The sequence below is a fragment of the Cylas formicarius genome, unplaced genomic scaffold (genome assembly GCF_029955315.1).
Source record: "Cylas formicarius isolate icCylForm1 unplaced genomic scaffold, icCylForm1.1 PGA_scaffold_3__17_contigs__length_32017465, whole genome shotgun sequence".
Taxonomy (NCBI): domain Eukaryota; kingdom Metazoa; phylum Arthropoda; class Insecta; order Coleoptera; family Brentidae; genus Cylas; species Cylas formicarius.
The window spans coordinates 6,967,005-6,989,878 of NW_026844326.1; the positions used below are offsets into that span (position 1 = coordinate 6,967,005).

General features: G+C 32.8%; 2 protein-coding genes across 3 annotated transcripts in view; one reads left to right on the forward strand and one right to left on the reverse strand.

Annotated features, from left to right (window-relative positions):
* Window positions 1-22,874, forward strand: part of LOC132698959 (integrin alpha-PS1-like) — a 298,569-nt gene that overhangs the window by 226,577 nt on the left and 49,118 nt on the right. The window lies entirely within an intron of this gene.
* On the reverse strand, window positions 21,235-21,983 carry LOC132698960 (protamine-like). The gene is made up of 2 exons (XM_060665308.1): window positions 21,715-21,983; window positions 21,235-21,656 (listed from the first exon to the last, which is right to left on the reverse strand). Exons 1-2 carry the CDS (start codon window positions 21,831-21,833, stop codon window positions 21,320-21,322), a joined length of 456 nt encoding a protein of 151 aa, XP_060521291.1. The 5' UTR covers window positions 21,834-21,983; the 3' UTR covers window positions 21,235-21,319.

Here is a 22,874-nt window from a genome sequence, read left to right on the forward strand (position 1 = left end):
TAAATCCCGTATAGCAAACTGAAAATAAAGTTCAGCAAAGCTGAGCGTTTTACTATTTTTGTAAACATTCATCATCATAATGTACCTGTTAGCACAGATCCGACAATCCTTATTAAAGCTTATTACAATATCCTACATTTCTACTGTTAATATCGTCAATATCAATTTCGCAATTGAGGTTTTATGATGCATAAGGGCCAACCTGTTTTCTTAATTTTATGACTGATACTGTTCTAGGACTACGGAGTCACAGAAATAGTTTTCAAGATTTTCTAAGAAAATGTATATTTTGTTTAACGTTTAAATAGCAGACTTAAATCAATCAAATTATTATCAAGACTAATCCCGTGAAAACTTTAGTTTTAAAAAATTCTCATTTTATCTTGCTTTTAATAAAGATACGGTTATTAAGATTTAATAAGGTTTATAGTTTTTTTCTTCATTTAAATTATTATTAGTGGTTGCAAAAAAATCAACAATTTTATATACGTCTTATTCTTTATAAGTTAAGGAGAATACAGTAAAACCCCCAAGTTGCATTCAATGGAATTAGTAGGAAATTATCGTAACGACTTATACAAATTTCGTTCAATCAAAATCTCACGTACAAATACAAAATAAATATTAAGTCACCGAACCACTCTTTATAGACTTTACACCTAAAATAAATTTTCTTTCATCATTGTTTATTTATCTCCTGCATCCTAACCTTAAAGTGAATGTTTAACTGTGTTGTTTGAAATAGATTTTTATAATTAAAAAAAAAAATGTTTAAAATAGTGGAAACTGCGGAGCAATGGAACAAAGAACTCACTATCGTTCCGATGAGTTGGGAACAAGGTGGAACATGGTTTTGGCCCAAAACATATATACATACTAGAAGTCGTATTGTCATTTTCAATATTGAAAGAATTTGCATTAGATTCCAGATTTTGGACATCAATCACACAATCCTATTTTTGCCTGTTTGTCTTAAAAGTTGAATGTAAAATTCTGAATTATTTTTAAGAATTTCGTGATAATTTTTCTTACAACCTCTTTTAAAATTGCCACTACGTTTATCAATTTTTTACTTAAACTTAATTTGTCATTCAACAAATTTCAATATCTTAGTGGTTGCGTTCATTTCACGGTGTTACAACGCAGACGTATTTATTTATAGTAGAAAACAAATATTATACAGCATTAACCAACTTTAATAAGACACGCTTGAATAACTATTTTATAATGCTGTCACTACTAGTGTATGCCCTTATACAATGCAGGGAGGGACAAGGCGGCCCCCCTGAGGCAAGGACGCCCACATCCAAAATTTACCAAATTTTGTTTTAAGTTATAATTATAAATTCTGGTTATTTGTACATTTTTGGCCCTTTTCGTAATAACAGGGGTAAAATGGACAGCGAATCATAATTAATTTATTGAAAAGGTTATTTAATCTTGTAAATACCAACACAAATTTTTTAGTCCATAGAAAAATAGTTACTAATCACATTTTTTTAAATTAAATACTTTTTATTAAATAATTATAATCATTATATATAACATTATAAGTAGGGGAGAGTGGGGCACGACGGCCAGAAGCTTGTGCAAAATTTAGGTAAATTTGGTTAAAGTTAGTCAAAAATTCATCGACTTGATGGTTAAAAGCTACAAGAAATAATAAAAAGCTTGAGAAGGCCGCCTTGCCAAACACTCCACCATACAGGTCTTATAAAATTGTATAATTTTTTATATAAGCTTGATTATAAGGTATTATATAATTATAAGAGAAATTTTTGCGTAATTCGAGATCTGTATGTTTTTTTTTTAATGATGGTGGCAAATGACCTCGGCAAACATTTGCGGTAATTAAATTCCAATAGCCTTGTTTGTTCGCACTTGTTCATATCAAATGGAAGGTCATCATCTAAGGACCACCAATAACGACCTAAATAATATCCACACATGTTGTTTCGTGGCATACTCCGTCAAAGCTATTCGTAAATATGTTTCTCTTTTGTGAATAGAAACCTTAATATTACAGACGAATTTTTTAACGGGAAAAAGCTCTCGTCCCTCGGGATCCATTGAGTCACTCCCCCAAAAATAACATGAGTCGGATTAACATATTCGTTCGTTCTCGTGCATAATAAGCCCCTAATTGATAGGAGCGCCATATTTCAGATTTCAGCGTAAATGTTTTTGATATTTATCGTCGAAATGGATGACAAGGGATACCACGAATGCAGCATTTGAACTGGATATGTTTGTGGGTGTAATGGACGAAGGAAATGCGATACGCACGCGATAGTTCATCCCCCTAAGTCGGCACCGTGCACAATTACTGCGTCCAAGGTCATTTAAATCCTTTTGCCTTTTAACAACTGTGCAATACTTTAATACTTTAAAAAAGAGAACACTCTTTTAGAGTTTTTCAACGCAGGGTAATGATGACGATTCTATCCAATTGTTTTCTGAAAAGCCTACATTTTTTTCGAACTTAAATAACATTGAAATTTCAAATAAAGCCTTCTAAGTCCAGTGTTTGATTATATCAACTAACCAGTGTTATCCAGTACCAATAAATAGAAAAAAGTTACCAAATAAAAGCAAAAGTAATTTTAGTAATGAACAAAAAGGATCTAAATTATCAACCATAAATTAACAGGAAGAAAAAAAAACAAAATAATAAACCAAAAAAAATGGCACATAACAATAATTTGTGACAAAAGTAAGATTTGTTCCAGCTCTATTACAATAAAGTCTAAAAGTGGTAAAGTGTGTCTGAAAGTATATCATCTAACCCTTCCTCCTTAGGTAATTACCATCTTCAAATTACACTCAAATATAGGAAAAAGCGTCATAATTTTGGCTGGCTGAGAAGATGTATTTATTCTAAACTGCTTGACTTACAAGAATATTAAGACTCTGGCTTGGATTAAACTGGTTTTTCAAAGTATCTTTCGAAAAACATTCCGGATAACAGTGTCTAACTAAAATTTAAGAATATTTGTTAGAAAATGGTAGTCACTTTGAATGCAATTATAAAAAAGTACAACTTTTGGAAGTGTTAATTTCATATGCTTCCTCCCTATCTTCAACCCCATAGAACATTTGTGGCATTAATTACTTTAAGTATATCAGAATTGGGAATTTCACTAAATCACACCAAACCAAATACGAAACTACTGCACTACAATCCAATTTGGACCTAACATAAGAGGACACCAGAGTTTTTTTTATATTAGTATAAAATCCTACAGTGTGAACTGTGACTATGTGTAGACAATATGGGTCTCGAGAGAATCATTGACCTGTATAGATCTCACTTTTCTTGAAAATGTTATGAGTTTTACACTAAATCTTAATAATTCTAAAGGTCAGTCTGAAACTCTCCGCAACTCGCAGAGCAATTTTAAATCATTGACAAAAAGAGTTTCTATAATTCAGACCAATAATAAATTAATGTAAATGCTCTCCATTGGACAAACAAGTTTGGCAATGTTTTTTGATGATAAGTGGAACCGGAAATAAGCAGGTGATTTATTAAACAGTACCAGAAAAAGAAGAAGTACTTAATGTGGCTCCCGACTGTGTTTAAAGAAGCTAACTATTAAGCAGTCTTCGAACGCGCCTGTGCATAATTCGGTTTTTTACAATAGAGAGTAGTTAAAAATTTTTTTTTTGTTTAATAAGCAAAAAACGCAAATATCTTTCAACATCTTCAATTTGGAAATTTGGATAGGTTATTAATATTAGAGTCTTGTTACTGATTGATTTTTTATATTGGAGAAATTGAGCCTTCTAGCTGCATTTAGGATATTTTATTGTTCACTGAGCAATTATAGGTGCAGGTAGAAGACTATCAGATCATCAAATACGCATCAAAATAATTCTGCAGCCCAGTCGGATACAATTACATGGAGGTTAGATGAAAACAGGTTTAAATAATTTCTGATTATTATGAACTAGGAATACGAAGCTACATAATTGCGACATTACTGTATAAAACCTATCAAAACCAACATCAACGTTAGTCATAAAATGCCGTTTTGGTAGTATATTTCCTATTCTGGTTGCAATTACTTAAGTCAAACTTAAAGTTAATTAGAGGTGTGTGAATATTTTTTTAATGTTTAAAGCTGAGAAAATTCCGAATAGTATTTTCAAACGAAATTCTTTACCATTCGTATAAGTTTCGGCAATCAACAATCCGTTCTCTTTTTCGTCTTCTTCTTCCTTAGTTCATGTTTTAGACCCTTTTGTCTACGATATCCATCTTTTTCTCGGCGTTCCGAAATATGGCATTGGTAAAATCTCGTATTCACCTGTCCTCTGTCGTTGTGCATCTTACTATTGTTTTCCTTTATGTTCCTTTTTTTTCTCTCATATTAAAGGTGTTTAATTGGGCTGTTTTATAGTCTAATCTATTTTTGTGCAACCTTTCACTCTTCTTAAAAATTACATTCCTTGTGCTTGCATTCTACTTCCTTCTATCTCCGTAGTTGTCCATGGTACAACTTGAGTCTTGAAAAATTCTCTGTGTGCATCTTTTCTTGTTTTATTCTTTGATATTCCGCTGATAGTTTCGCCCTGCTCCCATACAATATGTTTTACGACTATCTTTCTTCTTATTTACAATTATTACAGAGAAGGGCAGATGTAAAAAAATCGAAGAATGGTTTATTATTATTAGTTTCTAATTCAATAGTAAATCGTATGTTGTGGTGTATGAAGTTTAAGTGGCTAAGAAAGTCACGGAAGGATTCTAACTATTAGGCGAAATAATAAAAGTATCATCAACATAGCGTTTACATAATTTTCGTTTTAGAAGGAAGGAGACCAAGGTTTTCTTTTCAAAAGCTTCCATAAACATAATCACGATTACTGCTTATAGTGGAGAACCCATAGCTGTTCCGTTATGACTCTAAAATTCCTCCTCTCTAGGAATGCCTAAGATTCACAAACCAGGATTACCCCTTCGGCCTATTGTCAGCACCATTGGTTCTCAACATATTCTCTAGCAAATGTCTAGCTTGTATCACCTCTTCTTTCTAATAATTTCCATATTAAGCGTTCCATCACAAAATAAACTTCACCACAACCTTCCAAAGACAACGAGCCAGAAAGCAATCCCACAATTGCCACTTTTGTCCTTCCTTACATTCAAAACATATCAAAAGTTCTTAAGAAATATAACTTTGATCTACTCTGTATATTTTCTGTTTACTGCATAAAATGCTCGAGAAAAAATTATAATGGACGTGTCCGAGCATCTAGCCTAAAAGATCTTAGTATTGACAGCATAATAATTGCGACATTGCCAGATTAACGAAATAGAAATACGTACACTCACATTTGCGCACAGTTTCAAGAGTAGCTCCCCTGAAATTATTCAATTCCATTCGTACCCACTGCAGCAAATAACATCTACCACGAATGTAAGAGATGAAAAGGCTTGCTATATATGCGCAGTTTAATTCGATACTTCCGGCTTGAGGTCGTTAAGTAATTCACTTGTTGTCTAAATTTACACTTAAACCCATGTACTTTTTAATCAACGGCATGACGTGTCGACAACCGATTTGGCGTTTTCGCTTTTTATTATCTTTTTTGTCGCCTGACGGCCGGAAAATTGGTTTTCATGTGGGGAAATTTAGTTTGTCGACGGAGCATGTGTGAATCTTCAAGCTACGCTGTTAATATACCGGACGGCCTGATAGTGCGCTTGATATTTTGGAAATGAGTGGCTATGGAAAACGAAATAATAACGATAAGAATAACAGGACTTTCGCTTTAAGGTGTTTTACAAATGATTCAGCAGAAATGCTAACTTCTATTTTCTTTATTACCCATTATCAAGTGCAGATTAATTTTTAAATTCTCAGACTAGGACGCTTGTATATAAGTTTAAAGGTCTTTTGGTTTCCCCTATATGTAAATATATGAATGAATACTTAAGTACGAGCAAATATTGAGTAACAGCTGAACCGAAAATACTATATATACTATATAACAGCTAAAGGTCTAGAGGATGATTTCTTAAGTATTACTTGAAATGTCTTAGCCTACATCTGCAATAGCGCTTTCACAACTATAACCAGATCTAAAATCTTATCGTTTCTGCAGCGAAATACTGTAAATATTGAGAAATGCTCTTATTTGCTTGTTCGTTATTTTCTCTAGAATCTTAGAGAGTGTAGACAGAACACTAAGAGAACGCAAATGATTAAACTCACTAATTATGTGGACAATATACGGTACAATTGCGGGGAAACAAGGTTAAATTAAAGTGATAATAATACTGTCGCTTTCAGTTCCCTTAGTCTTAACATTGTTAATTATGTTAAGCACTTCAACTTCGTCAGTTGTCGAGCAATGGAGCTTATAAAAAAATATTAATATGATTTGCATTATTAAGACAATTAGGTTGAGATTTTTGTTTGATTTTTATAATATATTCCTTAGTTTTTGTAAAAATTTTATATTGTCAGTTATTGATGGGCTATACTTACAGTAGTTACTTTGTTTAAGGAGTTCATACATGTCAAATACATTCAGTACATAGTCAATGACCTGTGCGATTTTCTCATCAATCATGCCTAAAAACATGATGCCAAGGCAGGCCAGAAGGTTTTGTTCAATATCCTCTCGATTAATCCTGCTTATTCGCCTGTACATGAAACTAATTATTTGTTCAGTGGACTGATGTGTTGATAGCTTGAAGTATCCTAAAATTAATCGCCAATATTTAAATCTAAAACACCAGTCAAAGTAACACCTTCCAGATTAATGCTCATGAGATACAAAAGTGACGGTGATGTTTGTGACACTCGCGTTGGTTCTGTTAGCAGCTGCTATATATTAAAAGTGCAACCATTAGACTTAATAGGTTAATATTAAAATCTCCGAAAAAAAATTATTAAAAATATGACTAAAATCAGAACTAGGAGTTTCCGTAAATATTTAACAGTATATTGTACTTCAATATTTACTCATATATTTTCGATGTGATCAACTGACTCTGATAGCACATATTCTAATTTAATATGATTTTTGAAGTACAATCCCACCATATATATGACTTTCCAAGTTCACAGGTCATTTGATAGATACACTCCTTTCTCTTGGGTCGATGTTTCAGGCTTTGCTCTTGTAAGTATGCTCCTTAATATGGTCCCGAACTTGAATGACTGATCTAGGGTAGCACTAGGTTACAAAAAGTGTTTATAGCCCAGAAAAAAATTCTAAGAATATTAAACCAATAAAATATTTAGAGTCATGCAGGGAAGCTTTTTCGGATATTAGGTTAGGAATTAATTCCACTTAATATTTGTATATAAAAATTAAAAACAATTTCAAGATTTATATTTAAAATTTAAATAATCACTCCAAGAATTAACCAAAACTTAACTAACTTAAAAAAAAACAGGTCTTAGTGTATGTACATGTATGTATGCATGTATGTTACCTAAAACAATCACATGTATTAGTGATGTAAGTGTTTCAGTAAAGAACCAGAGAAAGACATTGACTTATTGAAATATGCAGTGACAGATTTTTTGGACTCACACTTCCTCAAGTAAATTTGATTGGGAATAAAGAATTATTATTATTAAGTTTTTAACTTTATGTAAATCACACCCTGTATAATACAAAATCCGATTAAATTTAATTCTATTTCAAAGCGCCATTTGGTGGAATAATTCGACAATTCCGGGACCACGAAGCCCAATTTGGAGCGGAAAGTGTTATTTCAACTGTTTAGGGTGTATATATATCTGTGGGGTGTGCTTCACATTTCGCCGAACGACCAACGTGAATAAAAACCGCCATCAGTCCCCGGGGGGTAGCCGACACCGAACCCTCTCAGTTGTCTGACCCACTAACCAATTGGATAGGGCAGGACCGCATTCGAATGGAAAATTCGCCATTCCAAATTGTTTGTGATGATCATCGAGGATCCTGATTTTTATAAAAAGTTTTTGCACATATTTCTGTTCCACTAAAAACAAACTAAAACAGTCGTAGAGAGCCAAAGGAAATCGAAACTCTTTTGAACTAAAATTTTAACAAACTGGATCGCGCTTGAATGGGTTAAAATTTATTTAAATTATTTCCCCTGGGCTGCCAGCCTAATCATGGTTAAAAATAAAAATGGGTGTTTTCGATAATTTATTTAAGAAATTATTTGCCCTTTTCATTACTTTCTGCAATATTCCTAACTTCCAGCTTCCATTGCTTCCTCAATTTGTTTATTCCAGCTTTTTTTGGTTTACCCCCTTTCCATCTTTGTTTTGGTATCCATTAGACTATTCCCTTTTACACATTTATATTCATTGTATGTCGCCTAAGTCATAAGCTATTATCTGATTTCAGCAAAATGGAACATCGTTTTCTCAAGCCCTTGATTATAGGAAAGCTTTCAGACTCTCTGATTGCTTTTATTCAGATGTAGCTTATAAGGAAACAAAGTAAGAGACAATAATACCGGGCAAAACCAACCCTTACAATAAATTATATTTATATGTAAATGACATTATTTCAAACAAATTTGACTATCAACTTCACTTAATGCAGTCATTAACATTGGTGTCTATTGGTCATATTGGATATTTGTACTTATTTCATAATACGTGTGCTAGAGATACTAAATTCTATTTCTATATATCTATCTAATTCTGATACAGAAAAGGGCTTGTTTTCATGAAGCGCTTACAATCTTATCTCATAATACAATGATTTGATCGGAGTTGGGAGCGAAACAATCAGAGAAGACGCTCTAACTTTTGAAACATGGAAATTGGAAATGAAATCAGATCAAGGATGTATAATGAGTGCAGCTCCTATATTCAAGCCAAGTCAACTGCTGCAACCTGCCTAAAGAAACGGAGGCAATAACTCAATTAGAAAAAGAAAATCTTAAATTTATAAATGAAGCAACAATCTGGCAAATGGATGGTCAGTTAGGACGTAGTAATCACATTTCTAATTTATGTAAAACACTTATATATCTCACGATGCTGTGGGCAAATAAACATATATTGAATTTTAAAACAATTCTCTGAAACATAAATCCTTTTAAAAGCTATCTTCCGTTGTACTATCCATTCTGAGCTGTTGGTTTGTTTTGGTTGGATAACCAAAAGTCCGCCACAGTTCAATTTTCAACGTTTCAATTTTTGCTAGTAATTTTTGTAAAATGGTTATGAAATATTCTTTACCAATGTACTTGAAGGATGGTTTAGTGTTTTGGTATGAAAGTTGTAGCCTCGTCAGAAGAAAAATATTGTTATATGTCCTAGCATAATTCTTATGAATTTGAACGGTGTTACTTATAATTCCATTAAACTTTATAATAATCATAATAAAAATTCTGAATCCAGTTCAGTTCTAGAATTTAGGAAAAAAATTCAGATTGATTTGACCAAACTATGAAAGTCTTTGTCCGCTCTAGAAGCCTACGTACATATCTCTCACATAATAGTTCACGAAATGTCCTAATACGGCGCTGTCTTCGATTGCTCTAATGGATCGAACTGAAAAGCATGCGGGTGTATCGTGAGTTCCATAGGAAACGTCTTTATTATTTCCCATCGTGGCTAATTGATTTCAGAAGGAAATTACTTAATTTCCAATGGACGTTTGACAATCTGACCTCACGCAGCCGCTACGGTTAAATGCTATTGATCTCGACATGCACATGTCATTAGTTCCTTTGAAGTACACAGTGTCGTATGTTCGAGTATTGTGTACTGAAGCAATAACTTATATACACAGTATGTCCACGGATGATTCTATATAAGAGTTTTTTGTTGATTGAAAAATAAGGTTGGCAATGCCTGACGTTTGTTTTATTGTACAGGATACTGAATTAACCGATTCCAAAATTATTTTTTGAATTTATTTACTGAACTTGTGCATATTAAAATCTTTGTATACTTTTCCTGAAATTTTTGACACACTTAGCTATAAGAATTTTCGATAATTTTCATATATTGTCAGCATGTTTCTGATGTTCACAAAAAAGTCACAATTGAGAAAGAGGCATTCAAATAAAATATATGATAATGGGGCTTTTGAAATTACGAATTTTTAATTGAAGATCTGTAATGTGATGTGATGACTACTTTACTGTTTGGTATATTTTATATTTTTTTCGTACCCTGTATTATAAAACAAACGTCAGACATTGCGAACGTTATTTCACTTTTTAATCTATCCATCCGTGAACATACAGTACATAAAAATACAATCGGTGTGATACATGGCCAATGTTTCACTCTTCTCAGTTGCATTAATAACTATAATCATTTCGGCTGCGTCTAATAATAGTAATAATAATAATAATAATTACAGAGATAAATTAATCAAAATCAGAATTACACTTTTGCAAAGGCAATACTGTTCAACGTAACATACACACAATGAGCACACATTCAAATCACATACACTGTTTTTCTTAATAGCCACATTGCAAGCAAAATGTAAGGGTGGTTTGAATATTAAGGTCGTATTGCTTTACGCTTTACGTTTAAACCCTAAGTACTTAAGGAATCTCCTTAATAATTTGATAAACTGGATTTCAGATCAAAAAAATTACTCTAGCTTAGATCTTACATAAGTAAAAGAGAGGAGGAGGAGGAGTTTTTAGAGCAAAACTGTCCGAGAAAGTGACATAAATCTAAATAATAAATTCATCCACCATTTTGAGCATTTGTGTCATCAGAATTAAGCCCATTAAAAAATCGGAAAATTTCCAGCTGTTGAAGATGCAAATATATTTACAAGATTCACATTAATTTCAAAAGCAGTAATTTTTTTTAATAATATGTTATGATCTATTCGTTTGGAAAGCTATTGAAATATCTATATTACATCCACCCTCTACTGCGAGTATAGATATTAACTGATATTTCTCGCCAGCCTACGATATTCAGTAAAGTTCAGTCAAAATTGGCATCCAATGTTAGTTTCGACATCTAGAAATAGACATATGCCTTAAAAAATATTAATTGATTTTTTTTTTAAGAATTTTTTTCCAAAGGTTAGTCAGTAAAAGATCAAGAATTGTTTTGATTCACTACAGGGTCGAATTGTTTAAAAGAATACTGAAATGGTGGATCCAGAGCGTTAGTGACCTAATTGGCTATTAAAATTTGATTTCAATTGTACATTGAAATTGAAATCTCCAAAAACTATAATTATTATGTTTATACCTTCTTTCTTTTGTACTAATTAATCGTATTTTCTGATTGTTAATTTAATATATTTCACGTTTTGTTGCCAATTGATTAATTCGAGTATAAGCTAAATAATTACTTTTTGTTATTATTGTTATGATTATTATTATCGTATGTTAAAACTTTATATTCAAACGGGTTGTTTTATCAGAATATTCGTGACAGATTCTACAGACCTTTCGCACTTGAACTTCAAGTTTTATCCGAGCAAAAAAAAGGAGTTGGAAAAGTTCCAGCGGATACAAGATTCCGCCTCGCTATTGATATATTTGCGAAATACCAGAGGGTCGATAACCTAGAAAACAACGAACGGGAGGGAGGAAAACGGAGATTCCATTTACAAATAACTTAAACGTGCCTCGTTTCTAATGTATTTGTTTTAGACTCTCCTTAATTTATTTGTATTGGAAAAATATTGAACATATTCTTGTGTGGTGTTTCATGCAAATCTTTCGTTAATAATCGTAAATAGAATTCGTTACACGACGATACGTTTACAACTCGGAATATGCATTTTCGACAGTTACGCAAATGAAGAGTTAAAAATAAGTTTTATGTACTACTGCGGCTGGATATACAAACTGATACGCTGGAATCTGACTGTAAAAACAAAACGCTCTTTTATTGATACTTTAAACTGCAGCTTGGATGAATGAAAACATAACAACAACAATTGAATCCCACAAAAAAGCAAATCGAAATCATCAAAGCCAAGTCATTAACCGATTAACAAAACTATTATTTGCAGAATAGTTTAACGCAGCTGCGAAATTAAAAACGTCGGCGGGTCATCAGCAATTATTATTAGCTTATATTTTTGAAATTATTGAGCTGTCGCAATTATTTTTTACTTGTATTAACGAATAATTGAATGTGTCTCGTAGAAATTGATAATTGCAATTTAAGACGTTGACTTGGCATTTTGAAAATAAATTGATTGTTTTAATCAAATATTTCATTCGGCTTGTTTCGAATAATTATTAATTTATCAAAAAAATATTTTTCACCTCAAATACGATACCATATGATCTTTATTAACTATGTTTTGCAAAAATGTTATTGCAGCAAGTCAAAAATTCACAACTAGAAAAGAAACATGTATATTAAAATGAAACAAAGAAAAACTTTTATTTACAATTTTCTATGATGATACCGATTTTACTTTGCGCTTAAAGTAGAGGTGACCAGTAGGTACTCCTAATTTTTTTTTAAAGATACATCTTATGTTCAAACTCGAAAGTCAAAATGAACACTATTATTGATAGACATTTTCAACTTAAGACAATTATTTTTTATCCAATATTGAAATATCTTTGATAATTATAATTATGACGATTTTTATGAATATTAAGTAACTGTTGATACAACCCAACAGAGGACAACTCCTATTGCTTGTGTACAAAAGAACTAAAAAGTACCCCACTGCTCCGTAAATTAAAAGGGAATGCAATAGATGATAACGAAGATGAGCATGATACACTATAGTTAAGTACTTATCATCAATCAACCTTCTTAGGCGCCTGACAACGAACAGTCCACTGCTAAAGTGTTGGTTTTGCAAAATTAATCTGCTACAGCAAGTAGGTAATTTGAACTACTATTTTAGCTTTATTACTCGAAATTGTGCTGCTTCTTATCAAGATTCAGTTTTAAGATGATATTGTCCAACTAATTTGACATTGACTTTGCGAGTGTTATTCCCAAAGCCTAAGCCGGTTGCGCTACTAAAGTATACTAAGTATTTAAATGGATGAATGGGAGAGGTTCCGATGGCGCTCCAAATTGTATGCTTTTTTCAGTTGATATCAACTCAACTCAGACTCAACTGTATATCAAATAAAATAATTCAAGTCCCTCAACTTCCTCAAGATTAGGTACTGCTTCGAAATGGTGAGTTGTCTAGATTTTCTGTTATGGCGAAGAATCGGCAGGAAATATCAGTCACCTACTTTATAAATAATCCAATTTAAATCTGTTGCAAATGAAGTGTAATCATCATAATATCTAAATTTTGGTTTGTTGAATTATTAATGATTATTCGTAGCTCCCAAAATCATTCACACACACACATACACATAACAATTCATTTTATTTTTACAGCGAGCCAATGATCTAACACCTAGAAGCTTTTAATTGCTAATTGTACTTCTAAAATAAGTTTATTTTGAAGTATATAGGGATATTGTCCTTGAAGCCCAGACAAAAATTACAGTAGAGCAAATAAGAAAAACAAGATATACATAAATTAAAGAAAGACATAAACTGTTTCATTACAGTATTGTAACTCTGACGGAAAAAAGAAAAACCAAAGTTATAATGCCAAGGACTTAAATCATTGCACAGCCGAGGGTGAGTGGAATGAATGGTTCTGTAAAATTGATGACAAAAAATTATAGTGCTGGTATTGCCGGAACTTTTAATTCCATATTGGAAGTAACTATGGAAGAGTTATTTTTACAATGTTATTGTCAATTAACGCTGCAGTAAGTAATTGTAATTGTAAGTAAGCTTATTGTGGGTGAAAGTTTTCTTTCACTATACATTACAATGAAATTTAGGAATGATGGAAGAGTTATGCTGAAAATCAATGTTGACGTTACGTAAGAGTCATTTGGATTTAACCAAAGCTAAAGAAACTCAGGATTGCAAAAGTAGCAAGTGCTAGGAGTCAAAAACTAATTAGTAAAAATCGTATTAGTATGATGAATCCTAAAATACGATCAAATTGTTTTGTAATAAGAAATTTAAGCTCAACGTTCTCGAATGAAGTAGCTCATTAAAAATTTTAATATATCATCAAAAACCTCATGTAGAACTCGTTTAGAATCTTTAAGAATATTGACATAAATATCGTTTTACATTATTTCACTTTTGCTCTAGATAAAACAAAGTAAACTGCACATAAATAATTGCGTTAAAACCATATACATGAATCTGAAGAAAATATTTCAGATACGGCAATATTTATGTCAAAAAAAATAAAAAAAATAATTTAAAATAAAATATTTCTTCACATAAATAATTGACATTTTTTTATAGATTCTCTAAACAGTGCAGTGAGCTCTCTCCTCGAGAATATAAAACTTGTGTAATATTGGCATTGAGTTCTTTAATAACATAAAACTATACAATGAACTATCAAATCAATAAGTCATTAACCCTAAGTAATAACAATTGAAACTCCCGTCAGAAAATATTCTTTTAATTGTTTAATAAAAATATAGTAACTTCTTCACTTTTTAAACTTATGTCAATAAATGTTTTGGACACATTTGCGATGGGATTACATAGGCCTATGTAGATTCTGATATTAATTTGGTATATATCATTTATTATTCTAGTTTCATAGTTGAGAATCTGAATAGTAATTATTAAATATGTATTGTTTTTTGGTGTCCATTTCTATTATGTATAAGTTTACACTGCTCATTTTGAAGTATTTCTTTGAGTTTCTGCGTACGCAATTCTCTAGCTAGCCTATCATAATTATAATTTTTTCTGTCAGGATTGCACTTGACTTGCGCATTGATTTTGTTTTATTAGTTAAATAATTCCTACACTTAAACAAACATTGCTGGTAGAATTGTATTAATAGTTTTTTCTGTGTGTTCACACCAATTTAGTTTATCGTTTATCATTGTATATCATTAATTTGGATATTTATGTCATTTATATATATATTTTTTGTGAATATACAGCCAATGCACATGTTTCTGTAGATCATTAATGATCCTTCTGCGCACGTCGTTTACACAATTTCCAACATATGCTAGAGCAGTATCATCTGCGAAGGTGTAGTAACGTGCTTTAAGTTTAGTATTTATTAAATTAAATACGCACAGAGAGTATAACAGGGGTCCAAGGACTGAGCCTTGTACATATTGGATTTTAATTGACTATTTATCTTGTTTACTTTAACCTGTTGATATCTATCTTCAAGATAAATCCTAATAATATTGAGCATTATCCCTTGATTTCCCATTTTTTTACCAATGTCCTAATAGTGTGATCATTTTATCATCAAAGGACTTAGAGATGCTATTAACAAAGTCGACAGTCGCAATTAGAGGAGCCACACCGGTACTTATCCATTGCAATGTTATTATTTATGTGATTTAACATATGTTTTTTGATAATGCTTAACATAGAGATTGGTCTGTAGTTAGCAGATCTTGTATCCTGATTTAAAGATAGGCATTATTTTGCTTATTTTTAATTATTCTGGGAAAATGCCACTTAGGAAAACATTGTTGACCAATTTAGTTAAGATATGGGCGAGACCTTCTTTTAGACTAAGTAAATCCTTGACATTTATCTTAGTTCCAGCATGATTTCAAGAATTTTGTAAGTAGACATATCCACTAAAGGTAAATTGCTAGATTAACCTTTTAAAAAATCGCGGTCATTATCAAAAAAAAATTGATACTAAACACAAGATAACAAAAGCAAACAACGGAACCAAGTCTAAAATTAAAATCAAAACCACCAAGACGACCTAATGGCTTCTTTATGCTACCGACCGGCTAGCGCGTAATCTTACCAGCGAATTGACGTCCCAAACGGTCACAGCCAATAACAGCGCATTTCAAAGTTTATTTATATGTTACAATTTGTTATTTGCTTATATTTGTTATATAGAATTATAATTTTTTTTTTTGCAAAGTTTAATTGTTTTAATGAGATAAATTTCCTTTCATAAGCAATATTTTTCAAATTTTAATATTTTGTTCCGGCGTGAATGAAAAGAGTCATTTTGAAAGTAAATGTTACTTAGAGCTCTACTATAGCTATAATTTTGTATGATACGATGTGTCACTTTTAAGAACCAAATCGAAAACAAAAATAGAGAACAGGTAACAAATTAAGGCATGCTCTACCTGCATTTGTATCAGATTAATTAATGTTACGTTTAATTAGCCTTAAACCGCCGACGATCGGCATCAGCAGTTTGTGGCTTACGAATTCCGTTTTTGCCCTCGCGGCCTAATTAATTTATCGGGAAAACTTTACGTGACGTAGCCGCACCAAAAACGAAAAAACCATCGAATACCCGTTGCGAATTTTAAATTTATGCCTCCGAAAATATTCCTCGTTAAAATTTCTCGGTCCTCCGAATATACCGTTTAAGGTACGAGTAGCCAGGGCCTTTGAGCAAGAAATGTTGGTTTTATCTTTTGTGCCAAGCGACAAAACACATTATTAGCGATCGGGGCAGGTAAAAATTTTCGAAGGATTTTTAACAAGCTCCAAGCTGAGATTACTGAGTTTCGCATTTCGGAGCTATTTTAACCCCGGCCTGACAACTACGCGCCATCGGTTTTAGCAAAATCGGCATATATGAATTACCGATTATTTTTATAGTGATGACATCTTGTAATGGGACGAGACTTGATTTAAACCACTAAAGCACTTCACTAATTTTATTGTTAACTTGTAAAATTCAAGTGAGGTACTTCTTTAGAAAGCAGTAGCATGTAATGCAAGCATTTAATTAGCATTGAGCAACACGGTTTTGTTTCAAATAAGTCATGCTCAAGCAATCTGGCAACTTCGTCTCAATATTTATGCTAACCAATTGATGATTTAGGTCAGACGGATGTAATATATATGTTGGTACATCATTGTCGTTACAAAACTTGCTGATATCCTACCTATTAGATTGTAGACATTTTGTTCAATACGAGGGGTTTAGCTCCCTGGTGTTTCATCCCAGGTCGGGGATACCACAAGGATCAAATTTAGGTCCCTTCTTTTTGTCATCTTTATTAATGATGTTATTGGTAAGTTAAATTGTAATAAATCGCACGAAGATTGCTTATTACTTTCGCAAAATCGATGAAATCGAAGTGTCTATGCTCGTATAAAAATTTTGTATCTCGGTAACGGTAGGTCCTATGGGATCGCCGTTGGTACAGAAATGATCACCATCGAAAAAAAAATTTTTTTGTCTGTCCGTTCTCCGTTCTCGTCTTTTAGTTTTTCTTGAATAACCTTCGAACCGTTGGATCTACAAAACTAAAATTTGCCTCCTTTTTAACCTTCCAGGAGGCACATAAGCTTATAAGAAATGGCCCTGATCCGACGCCGGTATCCATCTTTTTTTCGCGATTTTCATATTTCATATGTGGCACATATATGCAGTTTTGCCCCGTGACGGAACCTGTTGAAAAAAGGGGGGCTGGGGGTCTCGAAGTATTTAAAAAAAAAATAAAAATCGCTTGTGCAAGGTTCTACAAAAAAGACCATTTCTCAAAAACCGTTTACAACGCCGAAAAAATTCTTAAACCAGGAGACGCAGAGAATACGGCTCCATAAACTTTTATTCTTGACAATTTTTCAAAAATATACAGGGTGCGCTATAAACTCAAAAAAACTGAAAAGTGGGTCCCCCTATTATTGAAAATTGGCAATAATTTAAAATCTGTGTTTTAGATGTCAGTTTTTTTTACATGACGATATAGCCTACAGCTAAAACTTCTGTATTTAAGGTTTTTAAGTATTGTACAGGGTGTTCGCGATATTCTGTGCAATATTAAAAAACGTAATAAGTGTCCCAAATTTGCAGCTACCGACTTCAGACTTGGAACAGAAGTAGAAGTCCGGACCCGCATTTAGACTTTTTAAATTGGGAGCAATAAAATAACACGAACATTTTTTTTTTAATTTTTGTTTTTTTTTTTAGTTATTTTGGCTTCCAGAAAAATATCTTTTCCTCCAAAACCATTCATCCGATCGGAAAAATTTTGCAACCGTAATACGTGGGAGATCCGCCGCTATAACTTTTGTTTCAAGCATTTTTTCGATTATACACAAGGTGTTTTAGTTATGGACAAAAATCTAAAAGACCCTTGTTCTTTTAGGGAGTAAATTATTAACCGTAAATCAAAATTCATACAAAAAAATAGCTAATCCATTCAAACAGTGTTATGGCCCGTATCAAGGACTACAATTTTTGTATTTACGATTTTCGTCTGTCACGTACGCTGCTCGAGATATTTGAAAAAATAAATTTTAAAATTGCAATATCTCGCACTCATTCTAGGCGAAAACTATTTATCCTATCAAAAAAATTCATATACCGGGAAACGTGGGAGATCTAGGGCTATAACTTTTACTTGCGACATTTTTTGGATTATGTACAGGGTGTGTCGATTATTTGTAAAAAAACAAAGAGATCCTGGAAATTGCCATCTTCGTGGGTAAGTAATTAGCCGTAAATGAAAAACTATAAAACATGGGATAATTTGGTTTATACAGTTTCGCGAGAGTTTCAAGTTTCGTCTATCACACAGGGTGCGGCAATTATTTGAAAAAATATCATTGGGAATCGCTATTATTTGTAAAAAAATTTGAATTTACCGAAGTTTGCCTTGCCGTAACTTTGAAGTTCGCCGAGATGTGAAAGACACTTCATCCAGGGTGCATGCGCAATAAAATTACATCGATTTTGCGAAAGTTCCATAGTGGTCCGCAGGAGCACGACAAAAAACAATGCGTCCCACTAGCACAAGAAACCGCAAAGCGCCTTCTTTTTAAAATAAAAAGCTGGTTCGCGCTACACGCTACGAACTTGCCCCGCCCAGCGACGATTTTTCGAAAGCAATCTTGTTTCTTCAGGATAACATTATTGTTATATCAGAATGGTGTCCGGTTAATCGATTAAGTTTACATGTCTCTAAGTGTAGAAAGCTGAACATAAATATATTTAATTACGTAAGAAATGGAACTGTATTGAATTAATTAAGTGAGGCTAAAGACTTGGTGCTTGTCGTCGATTCCAGACTTACCTTTATACCTCATATTGAGCAATTAATATTTTTGGCGTAATAAGAAGTTGCCGACACTTCAACCATACCTCAACTATAAGAACCCTGTGTTATTCTCTCGTCAGATCTAAATTAGAATATGGGTCATTGGTGTGGCGTCAAATATATCAATGTCATATTGATAGCTTGGAGTTGATTCAGTGATGGTTCCTTAAGAACTCAGTTTTTAGGAGGGTTATATATATCCTCACACAAGTTCATCTGCCCAGACCTAGGATAAATATTTTATATTAGTCGTCACTTTTGTTTTTGTGTGGTAACTTCAATATTGTTTCAGACTTATCGTCTTTATACAAGGGAAAGTGGCCAAGTCCAAATTTTCTAGAATTTAATTTGTAGCAGTAAAATATTCAAAACGTAATATATTTTTACAGAAAGAATTGATCAATTGATGACTTCCATAAGTTGATATTTTGCAATTGTTCCATATGTAGAACAAAATTGCAAGAAAAAATGACCAAGTTCTCCTAATATAATTGCTCCGAAACTCCAAATTTTGGATAGTGCAATAAAACTAGCCAAAATGTGTATCCCTGTATTTGCTTAAATGACTGGAAAACAATTATGACAGTAGCACGATTCAAGAGAGGAAAAAATAAAATTTCAAGTGCTTATAATGTTCACCAGCTGACGTACAATGATTTTATCAATCTTAAAGAACTCAGCAAATAGCAGAATGGCTGAAGATCAAACAATTCCGATGTGGAAAAGGAACAAAAAAGAAGAATGAAGAATACAATGTTCTAAATGTAAGAAGAAAAGTAAATGGTAGATCCAGTAGTACGCCGAAAGAACCATTGCCAATATCCAAAAGCAAAAATGATGACTTGGTTAACCTTTGCTGAACTGGAGTTATTCCCATTGAGTATCATGGCTGGTACATGAACATACCAAGTAATAATTCCATAAAAGAAAAATGTCCCGAACCTGCACAAGACGAAAGCAGTGATGATAAAGTATAATGTTAGGATTATTAGGAAATTTTTCTTATTAGTAAATATTGCTGTCCAATAATTAGTTATAATCGTGAATTTGTTATTTAAATTGTTAATAAATGTTAGGTGACCAAATTGACCTTAATTTCCTTCATATTATGACTACTAAAACAATACTTGATTTTTTGATTATGTAGTAGATTAACAAAAACAAACTTTCAAAATGTATTTTCACTAAAATAAACTTAAAATAATTGATTTTATATTCATGAGAAAGTGACCGAGTCCAAATTTTCTACGAATAGAAAAACAATAATATGTATATAACTCTAATAAAACAATACTTAAGTATTTTGACTATTGCAGTGGATTAACCAAAACCTATTCAATATGTATTTCCACTAAAATAAACTTGCAAGAGATAATTGTGAATTTTATATTTGTTCATAAATCTTCAAATATTAATTAACAGCTTAAAACTGGACTGGGTCACTTTCTCTTGTATACCAACGTATATCTTCACACAAGTTAGGAGGGATATTAATTCTTTAAAATTTCTGTATGGGCGTTTGCATGGTACGGTGTGGCTTTTATGCAAAGTAAAGTTTTACGTCCCCAGAATCGAATCCCGATTTAGGCCTGCATTTCATCTCCCTAGACCTAGGACAAATCTTTTATATCAGTCGCCAATTTTGTTTATCATCCAGTCAAAACAGACAAAAATAAGTTAAAACTTAGGCACACTTCGCATAGAGCTGAAAATTAGCAGAGGTGTTAAATCCATCATTATACATGAAATGTGAAAATTTCCCTTCGATTTGACTTGTGCAAAAAATTTTATTCAAAGTCAAATGTATAAAATTGAGGTTTTTTCTATTTTTGTCAACAACGGAAAGTTTTATTTTGAAAATATCGAAAAAATCTCTACAAAAATTGTTCAAGCGCTTTTTTTATCACGACTCACCATTCGTGTGATATCGCGGTTTCCACTATTAGAAAATTCATATTTTACATAATATGCACACATTTCCTCACCACCTATGAGGTAATGTACTTGACGCATTTTTTTAACGTGATTTCTTCAGTGTGCATATTGCACGATCTATTGTAATGAAGAACATTTAATCAGATCGTATCCTATTGATTGAAAGTATGATAATATTGTAAATTTTCAAAGTGGATTGTTATTAGAATAGACAATTGTCTACTTCTACATCAACAATCTTCATTTTTTTCTTCTTGCAGAATCTCTGTTCGCTGTTCTAGTATGTACAACATTGCCAAAAAACATTTTATTGGTCGTACACTAACGGAAATTTCGAGAAAATTGACATTATCTCCGGCGACTGCGACCTCTACGTCGACGGCTGCGCCCTCTGCGTCCCCTGCCCTTTTTTTTCCTCGCGCTACACGCTTCCCTGTAAAACTTGTGGCGCTGTTGCTTGTTCATTTGGCACCACGTTTTCGCGCCCTCTATAGCGATTTTGATCTGAGGCCATCCGCAGTGTCGCCTCCTGAAAACCCGCAGGAAATTTAGAAACGGGTTGGTCGTCTTCGGCCCTGGTCTCGCGCATCTCCTCCTAGATCTACCGCGACGTCTACGAGACCTACGCGATCTACGTCTCGATCTGCCTCTTCTACTTCGTCTGATGCGTCTGCTCGTGCGCAACCTACGTCAAGCGGAAAGTTAGGCCGGACGCGGCTAAACGGTTATAATTTTATACCGACCGTCTGCTTCTGCGACGTCTGGACCTGGAACGTCGAGCGGATCGAGCCTTACAATAAACGCTCGGGGAAACGGGGACACATCCCGACTTGGATCGCGATTTGGATCTTGTTCGCGCCATTAGCCTTCCATTCGAACGAAAATTTTTAAATTCGGAAACAAAAATCAACTCCGAAAATCTCACATTTAAAATTTAGGCGTGACAGGATTTGTAATTTTGACCGCTAAACAAATCGTTTCGTGGAAACCGCTTTTTGTTTCGTCGCGGTTGTCCACGATGGTTTTTGGCAAGACGTCGGCCTGTCCTTCAAATATGACGTGACGGTGACGGCACTATAACAACGATCGACTAGACATAAAATAAAAAGAAAAAAATTCTTACAAACGTAGATCCGGAGTGTTGAATATTTAAAAGCAAACGACATTTTTAATAATAGTAATAAATAAAGAAGGGTAAATATTGGAAATGTGAAAATAAATCGCAAGGTATTAAAAACAGGTATATGACATTCTCGATAAAGTTGTAGGTTTTTGTAAGATCTTTTGAAAAAATAGTAATATTTAAGAAAAACGACATTTTTTCAATTTGTGTTGAATGGAAAGATAGAAATTTTCGATATATCGCTATTATGTAAAACGTGCTGGATTGTTAATTCATATTAACCGAAATTTTGAAAACCATTCCATATCAATGGAGGTACCCACCAGTACTTCCGTGGCGTTCTTCCTCCCCCGCTGGTATACCTGGGTCTCCCCCTCCACTTACACAATTTCATTTGTATCTTAATATAACGTTTGTGTTTGAAAACGCGGTTTTTGAACATCGGAACTTTAATGTCAAATATGAATGTAATTTTTTTGTGTGAAAACTAGAATTTTTTAAGAAAAATTAATATACTGGAAAAACTATTAGATTTAGGTATGTATTATTCGAGGGGTTAACCACCATGCTAACAATTGTGACAGTATGGCGTGACGGTTTTATGCCCCTTAACATCTTATTGTTTTGTTTCTAAAAAAAAAATAACATCGTTTCTACACAACTTTTTACTGAATAAAAAGTAAATAATGTGATAGTAAATAAAACAAATTAAATATTATGGTAGTAAGAAAAGCAAATTAAAATGATAGTTTATTATTTGCAACATTCATGCAGCATCTT